At 36.8% G+C, this 19,014-nt stretch overlaps 2 protein-coding genes across 4 annotated transcripts; one reads left to right on the top strand and one right to left on the bottom strand.

Annotated features, from left to right (window-relative positions):
* Positions 1-331: 331 nt before the first annotated feature.
* LOC113731702 (protein RAE1) lies at positions 332-7,423 on the bottom strand. Of its 3 annotated transcripts, none has more exons than XM_027257100.2 (12): positions 7,283-7,423; positions 6,827-6,888; positions 6,636-6,722; positions 6,179-6,256; positions 5,896-6,089; positions 5,152-5,293; positions 3,700-3,780; positions 3,320-3,448; positions 2,364-2,441; positions 1,290-1,361; positions 770-850; positions 332-661 (listed from the first exon to the last, which is right to left on the bottom strand). In XM_027257100.2, the coding sequence occupies exons 2-12, from the start codon at positions 6,881-6,883 to the stop codon at positions 614-616; spliced, it is 1,047 nt and encodes a 348-aa protein (XP_027112901.2). In that variant the 5' UTR covers positions 6,884-6,888; positions 7,283-7,423; the 3' UTR covers positions 332-613. The 3 variants fall into 3 exon arrangements, with proteins under 3 accessions (XP_027112901.2, XP_027112902.2, XP_027112900.2); XM_027257101.2 differs by having other exon boundaries at positions 7,054-7,373; XM_027257099.2 differs by lacking the exon at positions 7,283-7,423 and adding an exon at positions 6,972-7,136.
* A 5,880-nt stretch (positions 7,424-13,303) lies between these two features.
* LOC113731701 (aminotransferase ALD1, chloroplastic) lies at positions 13,304-18,591 on the top strand. The gene is made up of 11 exons (XM_027257098.2): positions 13,304-13,423; positions 13,544-13,581; positions 13,701-13,780; positions 14,075-14,191; positions 16,391-16,453; positions 16,559-16,663; positions 16,804-16,854; positions 16,990-17,310; positions 17,563-17,769; positions 17,879-18,178; positions 18,364-18,591. The coding sequence occupies exons 1-10, from the start codon at positions 13,359-13,361 to the stop codon at positions 18,170-18,172; spliced, it is 1,341 nt and encodes a 446-aa protein (XP_027112899.1). The 5' UTR covers positions 13,304-13,358; the 3' UTR covers positions 18,173-18,178; positions 18,364-18,591.
* Positions 18,592-19,014: the final 423 nt, after the last annotated feature.

Below are 19,014 nucleotides of genomic sequence, written 5' to 3'. Positions count from 1 at the left end.
AATTGTCGAGGAGCCAGGCTCTTGTAAAGGACCACTTGTGTACATCATCTTGAGAGGCCTTAACGCCGAACCCAAAACAAATGCGAAAAGTAAAAGGGACGGAACAAAATGTAGACCATTCATGTTCCGTTACTTCTGCCCCCATCTTTGTTTTGTTGTTCCAAATTTGCAGGAGTTTCAAGGCAACTGTAAATTCTGCTTTTGCCTGTGTTGTCAAAACACCTGTCCCCAAAATCATGGCAACCAGCCAGGACGCTGTTGCTATGGTTGCTACCGCTAGTGAAATTCAAATTCCTAGTAACGAATTAAACTGGATCTAATGAATTAATGCTGCTCTTAAACACGAAAAGCCTCTATAAAGACGGAAGAAGTGGAATCATTCTAAGAACTATATAATAAGGGCGATATTTGATGCACCCCAACTCAAAACAACAAAAGTAATGGCAAATGCCAATCTGGAAAGGGGACACTTGAAAACGCCATATCAAGGGAATGCAAAAATTTAACTAACAAGAAACATAGGCGCTCAAAGCAAAAAGACACTCCTATTTTGATAGAATATCATGTACAGAACAAAATGTCTATTCTTCACCTATGATAATGACTACCCGCTTCACTTTCTTCCAGTGGCAATTCTTGGCTTGCCTTTAATCTCACTTTCCTGCAAAAGAGCAGGAGCACGAATGGCTTTCAGTTAGCAGACAGGATCTCACGTATATCTTATTGAAATAACTAAATTGCAAATGTGGGGGGAAAAAGGGTAGCTTACCTGTACTGAGTGCAGAAGTATGTAGGTCTTTGCAGTTGCTGGATTGTGATTTTCAGCGCCCTTGCTCCAGTCATAACATACCTGCATTACAAAGACCAAAAATATTGATCATTGACATAGTTTACACTGCAAATAACATAAACCCATGAAACTACAAGAACTAAGTATATATTGTTGGATAACATGCAATGTCAACTACCTGAAGAACAATTTCACTACTCCAATACCTTCTCTAGAACTCCGTGATACAAGTTCAAATCTAAAGATTCTAGAATTAAGTATTGCTAGCATAAAACAGATGATCCCAAAATAAAATGCTCATAATATTTCCTTTTTTCTTTTTCTTTTTTTTCCTTTCCACTTCTTTCTTCCCCCCACATGGGTTTTTTTTTTGGTGGGGGGTTGGGGGGGGGGGGGGGGGGAGAACCTGGGGCAGCTGGTGTTGGGCGGAAGAACAAGCTTTATCACAAGGTAATAACACCAATTTTCTAGAACACAATCTAACGAAAGTAAGTCGTACCGAATATGCAAATATTGAACCATCACTGTTGAATGTGCTGCAAGGAATGGGTTGGCTGCACCTCGACATAGCCTAACCAGTAAACAAAATAGTAAGTACAAAAATCCCATAACATAGGATAAGCAGAACAATGAAAATGGGAAAGAATAAGAGGTTGGGAATGTTCCACAACAAAAAATAGAAAATATAGCCAATTTTAATATTCAATTGAAAAAGGAGACTAAAAAGAGGGAAAGTTAATTTAAAAAATCATACTATTATATGATTCTCAAATGAAATTCAGACAGCAGCATGGAAAAACCCAGTAAGGCCTAGCATGTGTTCAATTTTCCCCAAGCTTTGATATGAGGAACTAGAAAAACTAAACCCATGAAAGACTTGTCTTGTAAATTTATGACAACTGAGATTGTACTCAAGATCTTTTTAGGAAAAATCTCATCCACTCCCTTGCATCAATAAGCCTGAGGAATAGTTAGGAAAAACACTAGCTGTCAAATACAGAAAATCTCTTAATAACTCCAGTGGAACTGACTATAAGCATACATTGGAATAAAAAGGGCAAAAAACCTTAGTGGCCATTGAACTATTGCTTGCGTCGACTTTTGACCATCAAACAATTTTTCATCATTATTTGGCCACTAAATTGACTAATTAGTACAACCATGGCCATTTCGTGGATTTTGGCTCTTAATCTACAAAAAATCAGAATGCTTAAGAGGTTTTTTGTCCACCACTAAGTGTTAATTATATTGGATGAATTCTGGAGTTGGTAAAAATACCACATGCGCTAATCTTGAAGAACTGCAAGAAATAGGATCTGATACATTTAGTACTGGAGTTATTTTGCTGGAATTTAATGGAGCAAGGGTATAGGGTCTAATTAGTGGTGGACAGAAATACCGTTGGATGTTCTGATTGTTTTGTAGATTAAGAGCCAAAATTCATGAAATGGCCACGGTTGTGTTGATTAGTTAGTTTAGTGGCCAATTTATGATGAAAAATTGTTCGATGATCAAAAGTCGACGCACGTTATAGTTTAATGATCGGTAAGTTTTTTGCCGGAAAGAAAAATACCTTAAGCCTCTGTTTGCTATCCTTGTCCCAGAAGTTGAAGGCACCATCAGAACCAGCAGTTGCAAATGTATGATGGACCTGAGACAAAGGAATGTCAGATCTTGCAAGGGAGAAGAGCCAAACTGGAAAAATGTATGGCACTCAATCGCATATAGGTGCACAGCATTAGGGATCTGTAATTCGCATAAGATGATAAAATGACTGTTTAACAAGTTTTAAGATGCAGACAACTGATTCCAGACGGACCATGTGAGTATAAAATCCAGTAAAGATAAAAACAAAGGTAAGTTTCTGAAACCCTTTTCTGCTTTCAAACATGAAATGAACAAAACAAACATGACCCTGAGCCAATTCTACAAGCCCAAATCAGGCTGTGCTCACCTTGATCAAGTGTTACAGCTTACAGGTTCATCACCAAGATCTTTTCTTGTTTCTGAGCAAAGAATTTACTGGCAAGGGGAAGCTAATGAACACAACATGTCAATCAATTGATCCAAGGAATAAGAGATTTTCTTTTCGATTCTTTTGGACAACTTTATCCATTTAACCAAATTATTGATAAAGAAGAGCGCAATATAGCACCAAGAAGTCACCAGTTCAGGGAGATTAAATAAGTTATCAACATCAGAAATTCATGGCCAAACATGTCAGGGAACTACAAATATGGATGAGGTTTTCATTATGTATTCAACTAATCCAAATAATTGTAATCAATCAAGAATTATGTGTCAGGTAAAGAACCCCATAATGCAAACATTATGAATGCAGAAAAAAATCTACTACAAAATTACTATTACTTCGTTTGAACCTCTGAAGACTACATTCAACATCCAACTGACAAAAGATTTCGATGTATAGTAGCTACATCTTCATCTCCATGAAAGTTTGAAGAGAAGTTGGCTTACTAAACAACCAAATAAAAAAGGAACAATTAAAATCAGATGAAAAGTTCTTACAGGGTGAAAGTTCAGCGAATTGACAGAATAAATCTCGTTGCCCTCTCTGTGGCACTTGAAGGTGAAATTTTTATTTTGTTGTGCATCATCAAGATGATGAACTCCAACCCTGCCTTCTATGGAGCCAACCTGGAGAGCAACAATGCCACAGATAACATCATTAGCAAAATTCACAAGAAATAAGAACTAGAAATAAGTTCATTTAAAATAATACTAATTGAAAAGCACCCCCAAGCTTTTTCTCAAAAATTTCAGTATGACACAATTTTGTTTTCATCACTGAGAAAATGTCAAGTGAAGCTAAGAAAGATTACCATTGGATGAGCAGAAAACTCATCAATGATTGTTCAAAAGACTACTAGAACAAAAAATTTACTTACCAGAAAACCTTGCTGATCAGGAAAGGCAGCTAAACACCTCGTCTGGTACTTTAGCGGCGAAGTGATTCTCTTGAACTCTGTCTGCAGTTACAAATAAACTATATTGACTTTTTCTCAACACCATAAACAACAAATTCAAAATGTTAGCAGTCTACTTTTCATTGAAAAGCAACATTTCAGTGGAAAAGGATAGAGAAAGTTACAATCAAGTTGTCTATAATATAATTATGCAATCATACAAGTCCTAAGCAACTACCACGATAACAGCAGACACGAGAAGCATATGAAATTGCAACCCCACTTCTACCTTCTTTTATGAAAACACTTAACTGTCAGTTTTGGTTGAGAAGTTGCATAGGGTTCCAAGCCACAATGTAGACTATAACAGTTTTACGAAGTTAATTCTGCCATGTGACACCCAAACCGGAGAAAAAGAAAACTTTGTGAAGAATAAAGAAAACCATTAAGTACTACCAACCAATTAAGCTGAAGCCTAATTTGTTATACATACATATAAACACTACCCATGCACAAAGCTTCGAAAAAATGTCAAAGCAGTGAATTCAAGTATAACTAACTTGCAGAAGCCACCACTGATAGAAGAAGAAATACATGAATCATTAACTATATGTCTGGACAAAGTAGGGATTTCTTCCTCGACAAGGGAGAGAAGGGAAACAGTGAAATCAAAGATTTCATTTTTGGAATCAAAGATTTGGAAGCAGTTCAACCACTGACAGGTTGGTACTATTTCTCATACCAATTCGAAAGTAGTTTACAGCCAGATAAACTTCTCCCTTACATGATCACTGGTGATAGAAAAAAGATAGAACAAAATGTTTTACATCTAACATCAATTTAAAGCTGGGTTTCTGCTTGCAAAGTTGGTGAATTCTGGGGGGAAACAATACAAATCTTCAAGGTCGAAGCCTGTTATAAAATATTCTGATACATAGTCATCGTAACTGAAGCTCAAACCACTTTGGCCAGTCATGTAAATCTTTTCTTTTCCTCCTGGTAAAATTTTTGACTCCACCTCCCCCCAACGTCAGGAGATTCAAGAAGTTCATACATCATAAGCATCCTTTGTCACTGAGTGGTAGTCCTCAACATTCTAATAGGGGACTACCACAATACATAGACAACAAATAGACTTCAAACTTTGACTCAATATATATATATATATATATATAGTTTGATCCTTGATGGCACCTAAAGCAAGGAAGACCGAACATGGTCTTAGAGAACAATCTGGAGCATATGTCCGAAGAGATATTTATTGGTGTAGGAGTGCATATTAAATTATATACCATTTCTAAGTCACTGAAAGCAGTTCTTCGTTTCATCAAAGACAACGTTCACACTAGCATGATCTTACTTCTATATTATATTACACCAGTAACTTCCCAACCAGTTCTTTGAGTTCAGTCATTTGTAATAGAAAATAAATACCTGAGGGTTCTGCAAATTATACACTATAAGATTTCTATCAGCAGTTCCAACAACCATCAGAGGATATCTAACAGTAAGGGCATAGCAGCGCTCAGGAAGTTGTTGAACATGAGCTGGATTCGGCTGTCTCAAATCCCAATACCTGAAAGAGAAAACTAATTAGAACCATGATGGTGACCAAGGGAAGATTCTCCACTTTCAAATGAAAGAAAAACAAAAGGATGATTAATCAGGTTCACACAAAACTTCAGAAGGGATCATTAAAAAAAGAATAGTAACAGAAAGCCGATTAACACAAAAGTCTCACATCTGTTGAGACTAGCATGGGATCAAATGAAAATCAAGTGCAATTTTCAAAGGGCACAAAGTTCAGTAAACCCATAGAACCATTGACATATTTCGAAAAGCATGGAGATTATAACATTAAGCAGGAACACAAAACTTCAACGGCAATGCACACTAGGAGTATAGATGATGTCTGCCCAACAATACATGTGTCTTGAAAATGATCTAGTTATCTTATTCCAAAAGCCAGTATGCATGACGAACGATCAATCACTGAATATAGATATATCAAAATCCAAAGACAGGATATAACAAGTTCAGATTTCACAAATTCTAGTCATCAACATACAAGGAAAAATAACATTACACTAGTATATTATATAGTAATAGTACACAAGAGAAAATACACAATTGGTGAGTCCAATTAAAATTTTAAAAAGAGTTAAAATCAATGGCCACCTCAATGTCTTGTCCCAGCTTCCAGTTACCAACATGTTCATTTCAGGGACCCAAGCAATCTCCTTGATGGGGGCATCATGCATGGCCACTTGCACTGGCTGACCACCAGATAACAGAGGCCACATCTTGGCTTGCTTATCACATCCTCCAGAAAAGACAGTAGTTCCATCGTCCTTCCACGTGGAGCACAGAACCTACCACACATTAAAACTGAAGGGTCAAGGAACAACCCAAAATCATACATAATTGGAGAACCATATAGCACAGGGATCAAATACATTACCGGTTGGTCATGCGCCATTGCAGCCTTAGGCAGGGTACTAACATTGGTTCCAGACCGCATTACCTCCCAACATCTCACCTACAAGATGCAGCAGTATTGCTCACAATTTTAAGCTCCAGTCCCCAAAATAAAGAAAAATTTCCACCGCTCACACACAAAAGAGAGAGAGAGAGAGAGAGTTTATCTACAGCTACTGAGGCTTATGTAACAGAAAAACATAAGTCAATGGTGGCAACCCCAAAAGTTTATATCAAAATCGATTATTTCACCATCAAACTAAAAAGTTCAGGTGCACAAATCCTCCGTTTAGACATCAAAAACATTATTCCAAAACCTTTGAACAACTAATAGCAGGACTAACATTAAAAAGTAAAATAGTAAAGCAACAACATTAATTAAAAAAAAAAAAGGAATTCTATGAATAAAGCATTGAATTGAAGAGGGAAACAGCTCCCACCTGATTATCCCAAGAAGTGGCGACAAGGAAGTTAGCCTTCGGACTGAAACAAAGGCTGGACACAGAATCACTGGGCGGTTGCACCACCTTCAATTAACACCCAACCAAGAATCGCAATGGTAATAAGTACAGCAATAATAGCGAAAAGAAATAAAGGAAAGAGCAGAACAATAGGAAAAGAAAAAATCAACCTCAGCAGAGCGGTTGGGGTTGTAACTTGAAGCAGCTGCTGCTCCAAATGTCGCCATTAAAACTGGAGCATTACAACATACGAAAGGAATTAAAAATCAAGAAATAAAAGAAAACAAAAAAAAAGTCTTCATAAAATTGTATTACCATCAATAATCGAAAACAATCGCGAGAGCTAGTACTGCAGAAGGAAGTAGAAAGCAATCTCGGTAGAGGAAAAAAGGCGTACCAAAAGAGTAGAGCTACAGCGGAGGAATGATAAACCCTAGAAGAAACCTCTAATTTGTAGGAAATTTTACTACAAGGAGAATTTCTCAGTACTAGGATTTTGAAAAGGAGAAAAGAGGGAAGTACAGGCAACCAGGCCCCGACAAAGGAAACTGAAAACTACTAAAAGTGAAAAGCGAACGAGACAGCGACTGAGGGGCGGGAGTGTATGTATAGACGCCGCCTTGTACCTTGTTATTGTACTAGTAGTAGCAGCTCACAATGGCAGCAGCAGAAGTGTGTTTACAGACCGCGTTCCGGCAACGCTACGCCTTAGCGTAGAGAGAAAGCTAATAAGCCGAAGCGGTTTACTTGAATTGCGACTGAGATCTGTTTCCCGGGTTGATTTTCAACTAAACTTTGCTCAAGTAAATTCCCAGAAAATGTGAACTGACTTTTCCAGAGACGGTGGCGATTTTTGAATTTCATTCCAAAGGTGAAAAATGCATCAACAAAATGCATTCTTTTAAATTAAAATGTAATTTACAAATACGTTATTTGATTTTTCACAAATTTGTTGAAATAGGAAAAAATTGGCTCAAGAAAGCATTAGCGCTTTTTGATGTACAGGTATATATATATATATATATACATCACATATGGCTAGCACGAGTCCATTCTTTTTTTCTTTCCAGCCCCTCCCCCTTAAAATATATATATTTTTTAATGAAATGAGTTTATGTTTGTTATCCCTTTTTTCTTCTTCTTCTTCTTTTTTGGGTTAAATATGAGAGGGACTTTGAATTATTAGATGCCAAATTCTTTTTTTTAGGCCAAATTCAAAAGATTATACTCATCAAAAGCCAAACTATTACCGATTATTATTCTATTAACCCATATAAATCTCATTTTCTCAGACTCCCCGTCTCTTAAAACTTGGAATTTGTAGGAATTAAACCGATTTTAGATATATAGGTCAACCCAAAAAATATGTGTTAAAATTGATTAATTTATACTAAGCTTTTTCATAACCAATCCTAACAATAAGAAACAGTTTTATAGAGTTAAATTGTGCGTGTGTTTAAAAATGTTTTTATACCAAAAAAATTTCCATTTCCTACGTCACATTTTCAACTACATAATTAAATCATAAAAGGCATTACCCTACTTATTCTAAAAAAATTATTTTAAATAATCTCCTCTCATGTACTGTTTGGACTTAGCAGCAAAGCAACTTTTGTATCTGTAAAAGTTTCGAACACATTTTCACTTTGCACTTTGGATCTTAATTAGCCTTTTAATCGTAGTATCTCGTTCCTAAGAATAATTAAGACGATCAAAATCAGTCTCTGTCTTGGAGAGAGAGCCATTATAGGAATTTAACCCACAATGTCCATAGGCCATAGCTGCTGCACTAATCCCAATTTATCCAGTACTTTGAGGCTCTGGGTCTGGGCCTCAAGTCTGTTAACCTTAAGAAAGCTCAGTTGGTTTACGGCTTGGGCTTAATTTGCAGGATTATTATTGGCTCGAAATGTGCAATACCTTCTTTTTTGGGAAAATCATCCAAAACGTCCTTCACATTTTGTAAAATGACTTTTTTCGTCCCTCACTTTTAAAAGTGTAATTTTATGTCCCTTAAATATTCACATCGGTCAAATTTAGTCCTTAACTAGGTTTCCGATCATTTTTTGGCCGGAATCCATCACGTGCAAGGCACGTTATCATTTTTGAAGGGTAAATTTGTCAAATTATATTTTACATAATCTGATCTATAGTCCTCCACATTTGATAAAATAAATTTTTTCGTCCCTCACATTTTGTAAAATGATTTTTTCATCCCTCACATTTCACAAAATGAATTTCTCCATCCCTCATATTTCAAAAAATGAATATTTCCATCCCTCACTAATTATGTGTGTGAATACATTTTTTTTAAACACATGTATTTTAAGTATCTGCGTTGTCATCTAGTTAATAATTATTGGATTTTAAGAAAATAAAAAAAAATTAAAATATGATGTTTATGAAGGAGAAATAGTAATATAATAAAAAGTGTGTGAGAGAGCGGCACAGAAAGTGAGACAAAAAATCCGTTGTGTGATTTACCTACAGTTTCAAGTTCTACAAGCAAGCATTGGGGGTTAAGAACAATCAATAGTGCGAAATGTTGGAGAAATGTACTGCAAAACACCTCACACGTTGTAAATTGCAATTCACAAGTTGTAAAATTAATTGATAATAGCTAAATTTCCTATAGTAATTGGTGAATCGCACGCATAATGCAAAAAGTTACTATGTATTGGCAATGAATCATGTCTGTCCGCACAATTTCAATTTGTTAATAAAACATTTTGTAGACTAAGCTTGCAGTCATGCCTTGCCATAAATAGTTGTTATCTCCGACAACACTCCTTATCTAATTCCACAATTGATGAATAATGAAGAAGTAAAAATTCAAGAAATTGTTGCATGGCGTCAGTTCTCTTAAATAATTTTACCACAAAGTTTCCGAGAAGGTTACCAACGAGGAAGTTCCAAGGTTAGTGTCTCCCCGTATAAGATTTACTCCTACCAAAAAGAGACAAGGAAAACAATAAGAAAAGAAAATAAATTGATCAGTACGTCACCTGATAATACTAGCTATTTGAGTATGATAATTTTACCAGTCAACTGGGCTGGAATGCTACGTACGTCCACCTTAATCCTTCAACTTCTATCTATGGTTCCTTTTCATTTCTTTTTTCTTATTTCGATTTGTGACTAAGCTATTGACCAAGACGCATGGCCAACAACTTTTTTATAATATATTCAGTCTGGCGATCAGGGAGTGATATATATATATACACATATGTAGGCCAAGGAAATGGCCATGGAGATGAAGAAAGTTAAGGTGGGTGGGGACGATAGAAAGGCTATGAAGAAAAATCATACTTACTACAATTTCAGTATTCGGTTAATCAAGTAGGTACATGTTGAGATAAAAGAAGCACTTGCTTAGGTACATAAAAAGGAAAAAAAGAAAAGAAAAGATCCAAGTTCACCATATATATCCTTAAACGTGATTTTTTTTTTTTTTTTCAGTTGGAAGGTGTCGGGTCTCACCCCGACTAATCCTACCAACCCCGAGGAGAGCGGGCCCCACCGATCCTCAGGAAATTACCCCAAGCAGCCCAAGCGCGGAATCGAAACCAGGACCGGCGCCTTAACTAAGAACGCGAAGTCCGCCCGAGCTGCCTGTGGGGGGCCTTAAACGTGATTATACTAGTTCCAAAACAAGAAACTCCTGTTATATATACTTGAAGTACTGCCAAACAAATATATTATCTTGCATGCTTTAAGCCTTTAACAAGGTTGGACTCCCAATCTTTCAACAAAGGATATAGAGCCTATACCGACCGAATAAATTTGGTTTTCTGATGCATGCATCTAAATAAGAAGAATTAATGTTTCGCATCTTTCCACAAGTCTAAGTCTAAAACAGGTTTTGAAACTTCATAAAGCTCAAAAAACAAATTTGGCAGGCATGCGTTATTAGTTGTTGCTCACTTCAGGAATTAGAATTTTCCAACCTTCGAACTCGGAAGTCCAAAGTGAACATTACTAAGATGATTTATATAACGCAAGCATTTTGTCTTTGCACAGATATTCTAGCTAGAATTAGAAAGAAGTCAAGAGCCTATATATCTGCCTACGTAGGATGATCAGGTACGTTGTTCGAACAAATCTCAAAGCGGGCGTTGATACTTTATGCACGCCTTGAATACGCAATTTCAAAAAGGGCTCTGGCTAAATTGCTGACAGTTGGCCTCTTTCGATGTCTTCAGCCTTGACTCGCCAATTCCTCCATTTTGGCTTTTTTGGCCTCATCAACTCTTCTTCCACGTACGCGAAAACGAGAGGTTTCTCTCTGCAATTAGTCACGGTTCCAAACTTCAAATGAATGCGCGGTAAAAAGTTTGACTGATTTAAGTCAATAATTATTCTTCTGTCCTGGCTATCCCCATGAGTATTGCTTGCGTACATAAGAAAATAATGCCCTGGCAATATTTGTTTAATTTGGAGCTTCTTGGACTCATTTGAACTCTGACCGATGAACATATTTGAGTCTTTAATCACAGCAGCTGTTCAGTTTGGTTTTCAAAACCTGGAATTTTTTTTCAAAATGATGACTATTTCTCCAGTGTTTACCATATATAGTTTACGCAGTAAACTAAAGGCCAAGAAAAGTCAATATTTTATGTGTCATAATTAATTGTTTGCAAGGTTCTGGGTGGGATGCGGCACTTCCTCTGCCCAATTAATCTATTTCCAAAGGTCAGAGTCTACTTTTAGTTGATCTCTCGCTAAATTACTAGCAGCAGGTTGGTGGACATTTTATTTTCTTCTGCCTTTTTCTGCATATTTTCTTAAAGCTCTTCTGTATATGTATCTAGAATATACGTGCTGCTTTGGCGTTATTTGAGAAACTGTCAGATGTAGTTTGGTTTAGTCAACATATTTGTATAGTACTACTATTTCTCGGGCATAAATGCTTAGTATCTTCCCAGTTGCGTGAACAAAAGCAATAGCATATAAAAGTAGTAGTAAGTAACATCTAACAAGTACGTACCCATACCTAATTTGTTTTGATTACATTAATTGTTTAACTGGCTGGCTACTTGACCAATTTGTAACATTTAAAGGAGTCTTTCAACTTTTATCTGCATTAATTTTATGAGAGCTCTTATTTCGCAGGCTTGAACAAAGGAAATTCGGTGGAAAATTGGTAGATGTAATTAGTGCAACAAGTACGGGAGGATTAATTTGAGAAATCATCCGCAAAGAAAGTCTCCTAATTACTCATGCATGAGTCATCAAGCATGTCTAGATGTTACTTCTTCCTTAACAAAAAATTTTTTTTTTTAAAAAAAAAAAAAAGAAAGAAAGAAAATCTGTGTGGGATTCTCCATTGGATTTCTTGGGGTTAGACTGTCGTCATCATGTTTCTGATCTTTTGATTTCAAGATAAGAAATTTTACAGAACAAGAAAGATTCCCCGACATTTCACAGAAACATTGCGATATGTCTCTAGCTGCCTTGGATCAAAATGCTGCACGTTTATTAATTCATAAGACCGGACTTGCTCATTCAAATGTATAAATTTTGGACTGCAGGAAAACAGATCAAAACTGCATTGAACATACCTTCATCCCCGTCGGAGTACCGGAAATGATTATGTAGTATGCCATACTTAATTATACAGGGTCAAAGCTAGACATATATCCCTAGTGCTGGCTAACTTGTTAGCTTATAGTATAAGCATATGCTATAAAAAAGAACAGGACCAATGACCTTGCTTTGAGCCACCAGCACCACTAGAATTGTCACAGCCATCTTATTGGTGGCATGTGGAGATTGCATTATCAGAGAAGTGAACTCCAAATTGTCCTCATAAACTATCATCACAGCCATCCTTTTTTTGTTTTTTTTTGTTTTTATCTTCAGGAGCTATCATATAACTTTGTTGATAAGATGATTCATCTATAATCGATAGGTCACAAGTTTGAATCATCAAAAAGGAATAAGTGAGGAATCACTATTGATCCTCTTGAAAGATAAAATAAAATATATTCATTCCCTTCTTTTGTTAGGAAATTCAAATATATTTCTTGTGCTCTAAAAAAATATCAAGTAACAGATATAATACCATTCTGGTTCCCATCCTCACCTCACTCTACATTATGCTATCAAAAGAAAGAGAAGGGGCTGGTGGAGGTGGCGCTAACGTTTTTATCTTAATGATAATGCCATTCTGGTTCCACCCTCACCTCACTCTACATTATGCTATCAAAAGAAAGAGAAGGGGGCCGGTGGGGAGGCGGTGGTGTGGAGGAATTGTATGCAATGTACCGGCGAAAAGGAGTTTTTAATAGAAATTAGATGGATACAACAATTTCTAAACAAATTTCCCTGCTCGAAAGTTACACGAGCACCATCTATAACCTAGTCCAACAACACATCTAGAATTGTAAGAATAAAGACCAGGGAAAAAAAAAAAGCAAGTGTGAACCATGTATTACTATTAATCGATTTCACATGTGGATGATTCAAAGTGAGGGCCTACAGCAAAGAAATTGGTGCATCGTTGTCTGCTTTGAGCCTTTGACATACAATAAGGACACAAATAACTTCAGAGTGACAAATTCAATTCAAAACCTTGTTCATGCATGGTAGCGTCCGCTATATATATCTATCTATATATCCTCAACTCATAAACTATTACATGCTTTTTGCTAGTCACCTCACACCAATTCTTATTTCCACACATTCATCAGAAATAAAATCATGTATAAGATATCAACCGGCAGTTCTATCATGCACTGCCCAGTTTTGCTGGAGTCTAGGTCTAGGTAATGCTTTAATCACATAACCGTAGTGATTATAGTTCCTCCATGCACGAACATTATGCCCATAAATTTCATCATATATGTATAATCGTCAGTTTCATTGATTGTTGTATTGTTATGCAGGTTGAAAGCACAAATGGAAACATCAGTGGTAGCAGCTGGTATGTGATCATCAACTCCACTCTTGTCTATGTCTGTTTTACTATATCATCATACGAGCGCACATCAAGACTAAGGTATATATTATGACATGTATAAACGATGCAAATGGTGAACGCAGCGCCTGATTATTTCACAAGGACAAGGGTATCCCGGAATGTCAATATGGAAAAGTTGCAAAACAACTATCTGTTTCCGGAGGTTAGTACACATTTTTTGGTTTCTTGGGTGATGCACCATCTGCTTAGCTTGTATTTTCTTTATCCCGTTTTTCACAGATGTGCATGAGGCCCCCGTACTGCTCTAGCCTCTAGATCAAGCTATCACCATCTTCCTCTATCCAAATGATTTTTGCAGAACTTTGTTAATCAACATCCTATTTGATAACCATTTTATTCTGTTCGATCCTACCAAATTTCATGGAGCGGTCTTTCCCTTCCTGTTGATATTAGGGTTTTATGTCTTAAAGCTTACTTACTTCTTGCTGTTCTATAGATCTCAAGCCGCGAACTTGAGCATATGAAGAAGTACCCTCACGCAAAATTAATAAGCCTTGGGATTGGTGACACCACCGAGCCGCTGCCAGAAATCGTAGCATTAAGCATGGCTAATGTAAGTTGATCTGTTCGACAGTAAGTACCATCTTCATTTCAAGAGCTACTAAGATAATCATCCATCCGAGTTTAGGAGTATCATTTCTTAGAAATTTAATCTGCTTAGAAAAATTCAATCAAGAAGTTGATGAACGAAATTGGCCGATCTAAGTTGGCTAAGTTTTGAAATTTGCAAGTTCTTTCCGATGGTCAAGGTTCTTCCAAAAGAGTAATAACGTACCGCAAGGTTTTTAATTTGCTTTTGAGCGTGGAGAAAACAAGAATTCAACGAATAATCTAGAATCCTGGAGCTAAATGAATGGTTTGTTAAATTTCCACATTATTCAACAGATCCTTGATGTTAAAACGGTCTTCATGCAACATTTTACCGGTCTGACAGGTGACAAGACTCTCTGGGATTAATTCTGCCCTTGTATATTAGTTCGACCAATATTTTGATTGCTAGTCAAACTTTAGAAGAGGGAGGTAACTTGATTTCTAAGTGATTCAAGCTTAGTATCACGAACCCTAAAACAAAGAGTATAATAATAAGTTGTCGCTTATTTTATGCTTTTAGCTTTCACCAAATAACGTTTACGTAGTGACATCTGAATCAAACCGTTGAGTAGTTTGATGATCTGTGAAGTAGGTACCTAAATGCAAGCACCTCAACAATTCTGGTCGATCGTTCAACATCCACTTCAAATTTCTTATAGGCATTCCTCAGATAAAAATGATGCGGTTTAGCATCCAAGTATATACGAAAGTTGGTGCAATTATTGCATGCGGTTGTAGATCCCTTAAATACCTATAAATTTTGTTTTTTGATTTTTGAGAAGATATTTGGTTGAGCTCGAGACAAGCCATCCCAAAACAGCTTTTGTACTTAGTTTTGCCTTGTTTTTCAAATCTGATCAACCTAGCCATGTTGCAAGGACTATATGCATATAAGCTGAGTATCGAAGCTCCCCCCGTCCCCCTAGTTGACTAATCCCTTTTTTGTTTAGGGGGGTGTGGGGGGGAGGGGAAGAGTGTAAGCTAGCCCTCGAGGGTGTATAAAGTCCCTAAAATTTTAAGGTAAGGTCCGGCCAGCAACTACCAGATCTAGAAAAATATGGAAATTTCATTTGTAATCTTGCATACCCTCTGATATTCACTGGTTAAGATGATGAAAAATGGAATATCCTAAATTATTTCAATACTAGCTAGGCAGGAGAGAAAAGTAGCCGGTCTGGGTTGGAGAATATATAAAAGACAAAATGGAAGGAAATATGGTGGTCTAGAAGTGCCAGAGCATCAGATTTTCACTAATATATATATATATATATATATATGGTCGTAAAACTCATGGTAGTTTCTGTTTTATGTTATGAACAAAGCCCACCAAGAACTCCTCATAATATGTGAAAATAACATTACTACAAAAAGACACAATAGTCAGAGAAAAACTTTATCCAAAATTGATGGATCACAAAAAGTTCAATTCCGTTGCAAAAACGGATATTGTCGATGTCCTATATATATATATATCTACCTCATCATTTTGTGATTTGAATTTTCTTTAAGCAGGACACTTTCCTAAACTTTTAATTTTTTTTTTGCCATTTAGCGAGAAACAATGCACCACGTGCAGGCCTTCATGAACTCCAGCTGAAGTTTCCTGTTGTCTTTCTTGTGGGGCTGTGACAAAAAAGAGAAGTACGCCAAACATGGAAAATATGGTCTCAAATGAAACACAATTTCAGTTAAATTTCCTAGTTGAAGTCAGCTTTCTTGTAAAGTTATCCGTCCTCCAAAAGAATCTTCTTCTCTAACAACGCACTTTCTTTAACAGACAAGTCTAAGACCTTTTCGCAGGTTTGAGATGCATGCGGAGATAATTACATAAGTGGTTTAGTATTGAAATAGTTGCACAGGCTCTCTGAGGACAATCCCCTCATCTATGGACATAACCATTGAAATAGTTGCGCAAAAATCCGACGTATATATTTTCAAGGGATAAACACAGATGTTCCCCACTCTTAAAGTTAAGTTAATATACAACACAATTTACCCTGATTAAAAATAAAATAAGTTTCTTGATTTGGTAATGTTTGTTAATTATATGTGTCCTCCAGTTTTTTTTTTCTTTTTTTTTTTGGGTTGTTGGGTTGGGGTCTAGTGTTGTATGAGTAGGCCATTAATCGTTGTTTACACATAAATTTGCTGAAAATTGCAGTATGCTCGCTGTCTATCAACACCTGAAGGTTATAAAGGGTACGGATTGGAGCAAGGGAACAAGGTGATCGACTCCATCTGTGCATGCATGTAGTATCATCTAATCTATGCTATATATTCTAGATATCAACTAAAAATTATAAACTAGTATCTTTTTCATATCACGCAGGAATTAAGGAAAGCAATTGCAGAAACCTTGTACAAGGATTTACAGATAAAGGACACGGAAGTTTTCATATCGGATGGCTCACAGAGTGAAATTTCACGCCTTCAGGTCATGAACACATGTGTTGGTGCAATTTGCATCTGTAGTCGTTATAATTTATCTATGATATACTGGTATCTGTCCAGCTCAGTGTTTCATTTTTACGAGCGTTTGCTAAACCTCATTTCTTCTTCTGAAATTTATTACAGCTGCTTCTTGGATCCAAAGTAACAATTGCAGTACAGGACCCATCATTTCCGGTAATAGTAACATTAGTATTCTATTAGTGACACATGCCTTCAGTTCTAATTTAGATTTGCTTCTTGATAGTACATCAGACGTTATTATTTATTGGGTTCGAAATCTTTTGGTAACGTTTATCATTCCTGAGGCAGGCCTACATCGATTCTGGTGTAATAATGGGGCAGACTGGCGAATTTGATCATGCATCCGGGAGATACCAGAAAATTGAGTACATGAAATGTGGACCTGAAAATAATTTCTTCCCGGATCTGCATGAGACTTCAAGAACTGATATCATCTTTTTTTGTTCTCCAAACAATCCGACCGGCCAAGCTGCATCGAGGGAGCAATTGGAGCAGCTCGTGGAATTTGCTCAAGAAAATGGATCAATTATTGTATATGATTCTGCTTACGCAGCTTTTGTCTCCGATGAAAGTCCTCGATCAATCTACGAAATTCCCGGTGCACGCAAGGTATACAGAGACCTTGAGTTAGTTACTCAAATGGAGCTTGATTCACTAGTCGTATTAATTAACTTAATAAATTAAAGAGTTTGATCCAGAAGTGTTTGTCGAGCTCATCAAACAAATGATGAAGCGACTTCACAAATCAAATCTTGATCACGAGATGTTTCTTCAGATAGGTTATTTCGCGTTTTAGCCTTTTTATTGCAAAATCCAACAACTACTGGCTCTGCATCTAAATCTAACTCTCAATCTCTGAAGGTTGCCATTGAAGTTTCATCCTTCTCCAAGATAGCTGGTTTCACAGGAGTGCGTCTTGGTTGGACTGTGGTGCCTGATGAACTGCTGTACTCTGATGGCTTTCCCGTTCTGCACGACTTCAATCGTATCATATGCACCTGCTTCAATGGAGCTTCAAATGTAGCTCAGGCTGGCGGACTGGCTTGTCTATCCCCAGAGGGACTCACCGTGAGTTTTTTTCACTTATTATTGCCCACGAGCGATGATACTGATCATTATCCTCTTTTTTGTCTTTCCTCATTTTATTCTTTTTTTTGGGCTTGCGCATTGTTCCCAGGCCGTATATTCTGCTGTTGATCACTACAAGGAGAACGCAAGGATACTGGTCGACTCTTTCACTTCACTGGGATTAAGGGTTTATGGCGGGGTAAACGCCCCTTATGTCTGGGTGCATTTCCCTGGCTCAAAATCTTGGGATGTTTTCAGCGAAATACTCGAGAAAACACATGTAACCACGGTTCCAGGGAGTGGCTTTGGTCCAGGCGGGGAAGAATTCATAAGGGTTACTGCTTTTGGGCGCAGGGATAACATCTTGGAAGCATCAAGGAGGATGAAAAGCCTCCTTTCCTAAACAATGGTAAGGATTAATCAGATTTACTAGCTTTATCCTCCTGCATATCTTATAACGTGATGCAGTTCTCCAGCCCAATCTAAGTTCAAAGCTTTTTCCTATATTTAATTCATTTTTTTGCGAAAAGTTCTAAAGGTTTTTGTTCTGCTTTGCTTTTTTTCTTTTTTCTTTTTTTCTTCCTTTTTTTGTAGAGTACCTGTTATGCGGGAACAGAAACTATAGCTCATGCATGGAAAGGCATCATTGTTATGATAGGATTTATGCGGACTGCATGAACTGTGTCATAAGTTATTCACAAGAGTCAAATTTTGCTGGAACATAAAACTATCCTACATTCGAGCGTCCGTCGTCAACCATATCTTTGTGTTGTGATGTCCAGCATGTACTACTGCAATAAAGCCTTAGAACTTTATCTAGCATTTCAGGACTAAGACTATTTTCTGTGCCCATCTTATTTACTAGTCTTAAACTCCTGCTATTTGCTTCAGCAATAACTATGCTAATCATAGTAAAAATTTCTTCAAGATGTCTAAACCAAAATTCAGAATTGGAACCATGTAGATGATGATGGAGATGTATAAATGATCTTGCACCAATAGTTCCAATAGTCGGATTATGGACTACTAACAAAATCTTGCTTTCCTTGTCCAACAACAATTTTCTGGGAATGAAACTTGTTGATCACTGTCCCCCAAAATTAATTTCAAACAGCAAAACAATTAACCACTAAAACATCTTTCTTCCCGTAGACCTACTTCTAGTAAGAGTCCCAATTCTTTTCGAGGCCACCTTCTTATGAATTGGACTTGAATTCATTAACCAAAAAAATAAAAAAAAATTAT

This window comes from Coffea arabica, chromosome 2e (assembly GCF_036785885.1).
Source record: "Coffea arabica cultivar ET-39 chromosome 2e, Coffea Arabica ET-39 HiFi, whole genome shotgun sequence".
Classification (NCBI taxonomy): Eukaryota; Viridiplantae; Streptophyta; class Magnoliopsida; order Gentianales; family Rubiaceae; genus Coffea; species Coffea arabica.
The sequence above is the reverse complement of the archived record's forward strand: the minus strand, read 5'-3'. Positions and strand labels throughout refer to the sequence as shown.

Excerpts from the sequence above, each read along its gene's own strand:
- LOC113731702 (XM_027257100.2), bottom strand. The coding sequence starts at position 6,883 with ATGGCGACATTTGGAGCAGCAGCTGCTTCAAGTTACAACCCCAACCGC. Across the intron at positions 6,723-6,826 it reads ACCCCAACCGCTCTGCTGAG|GTGGTGCAACCGCCCAGTGA; the intron begins GTTGATTTTTTC and ends TGTTAATTGAAG. Across the intron at positions 1,362-2,363 it reads ATAGCAAACAGAGGCTTAAG|GCTATGTCGAGGTGCAGCCA; the intron begins GTATTTTTCTTT and ends TTTACTGGTTAG.
- LOC113731701 (XM_027257098.2), top strand. The coding sequence starts at position 13,359 with ATGTATAAGATATCAACCGGCAGTTCTATCATGCACTGCCCAGTTTTG. Across the intron at positions 16,664-16,803 it reads GTGAAATTTCACGCCTTCAG|CTGCTTCTTGGATCCAAAGT; the intron begins GTCATGAACACA and ends AATTTATTACAG. Across the intron at positions 17,770-17,878 it reads TATCCCCAGAGGGACTCACC|GCCGTATATTCTGCTGTTGA; the intron begins GTGAGTTTTTTT and ends CATTGTTCCCAG.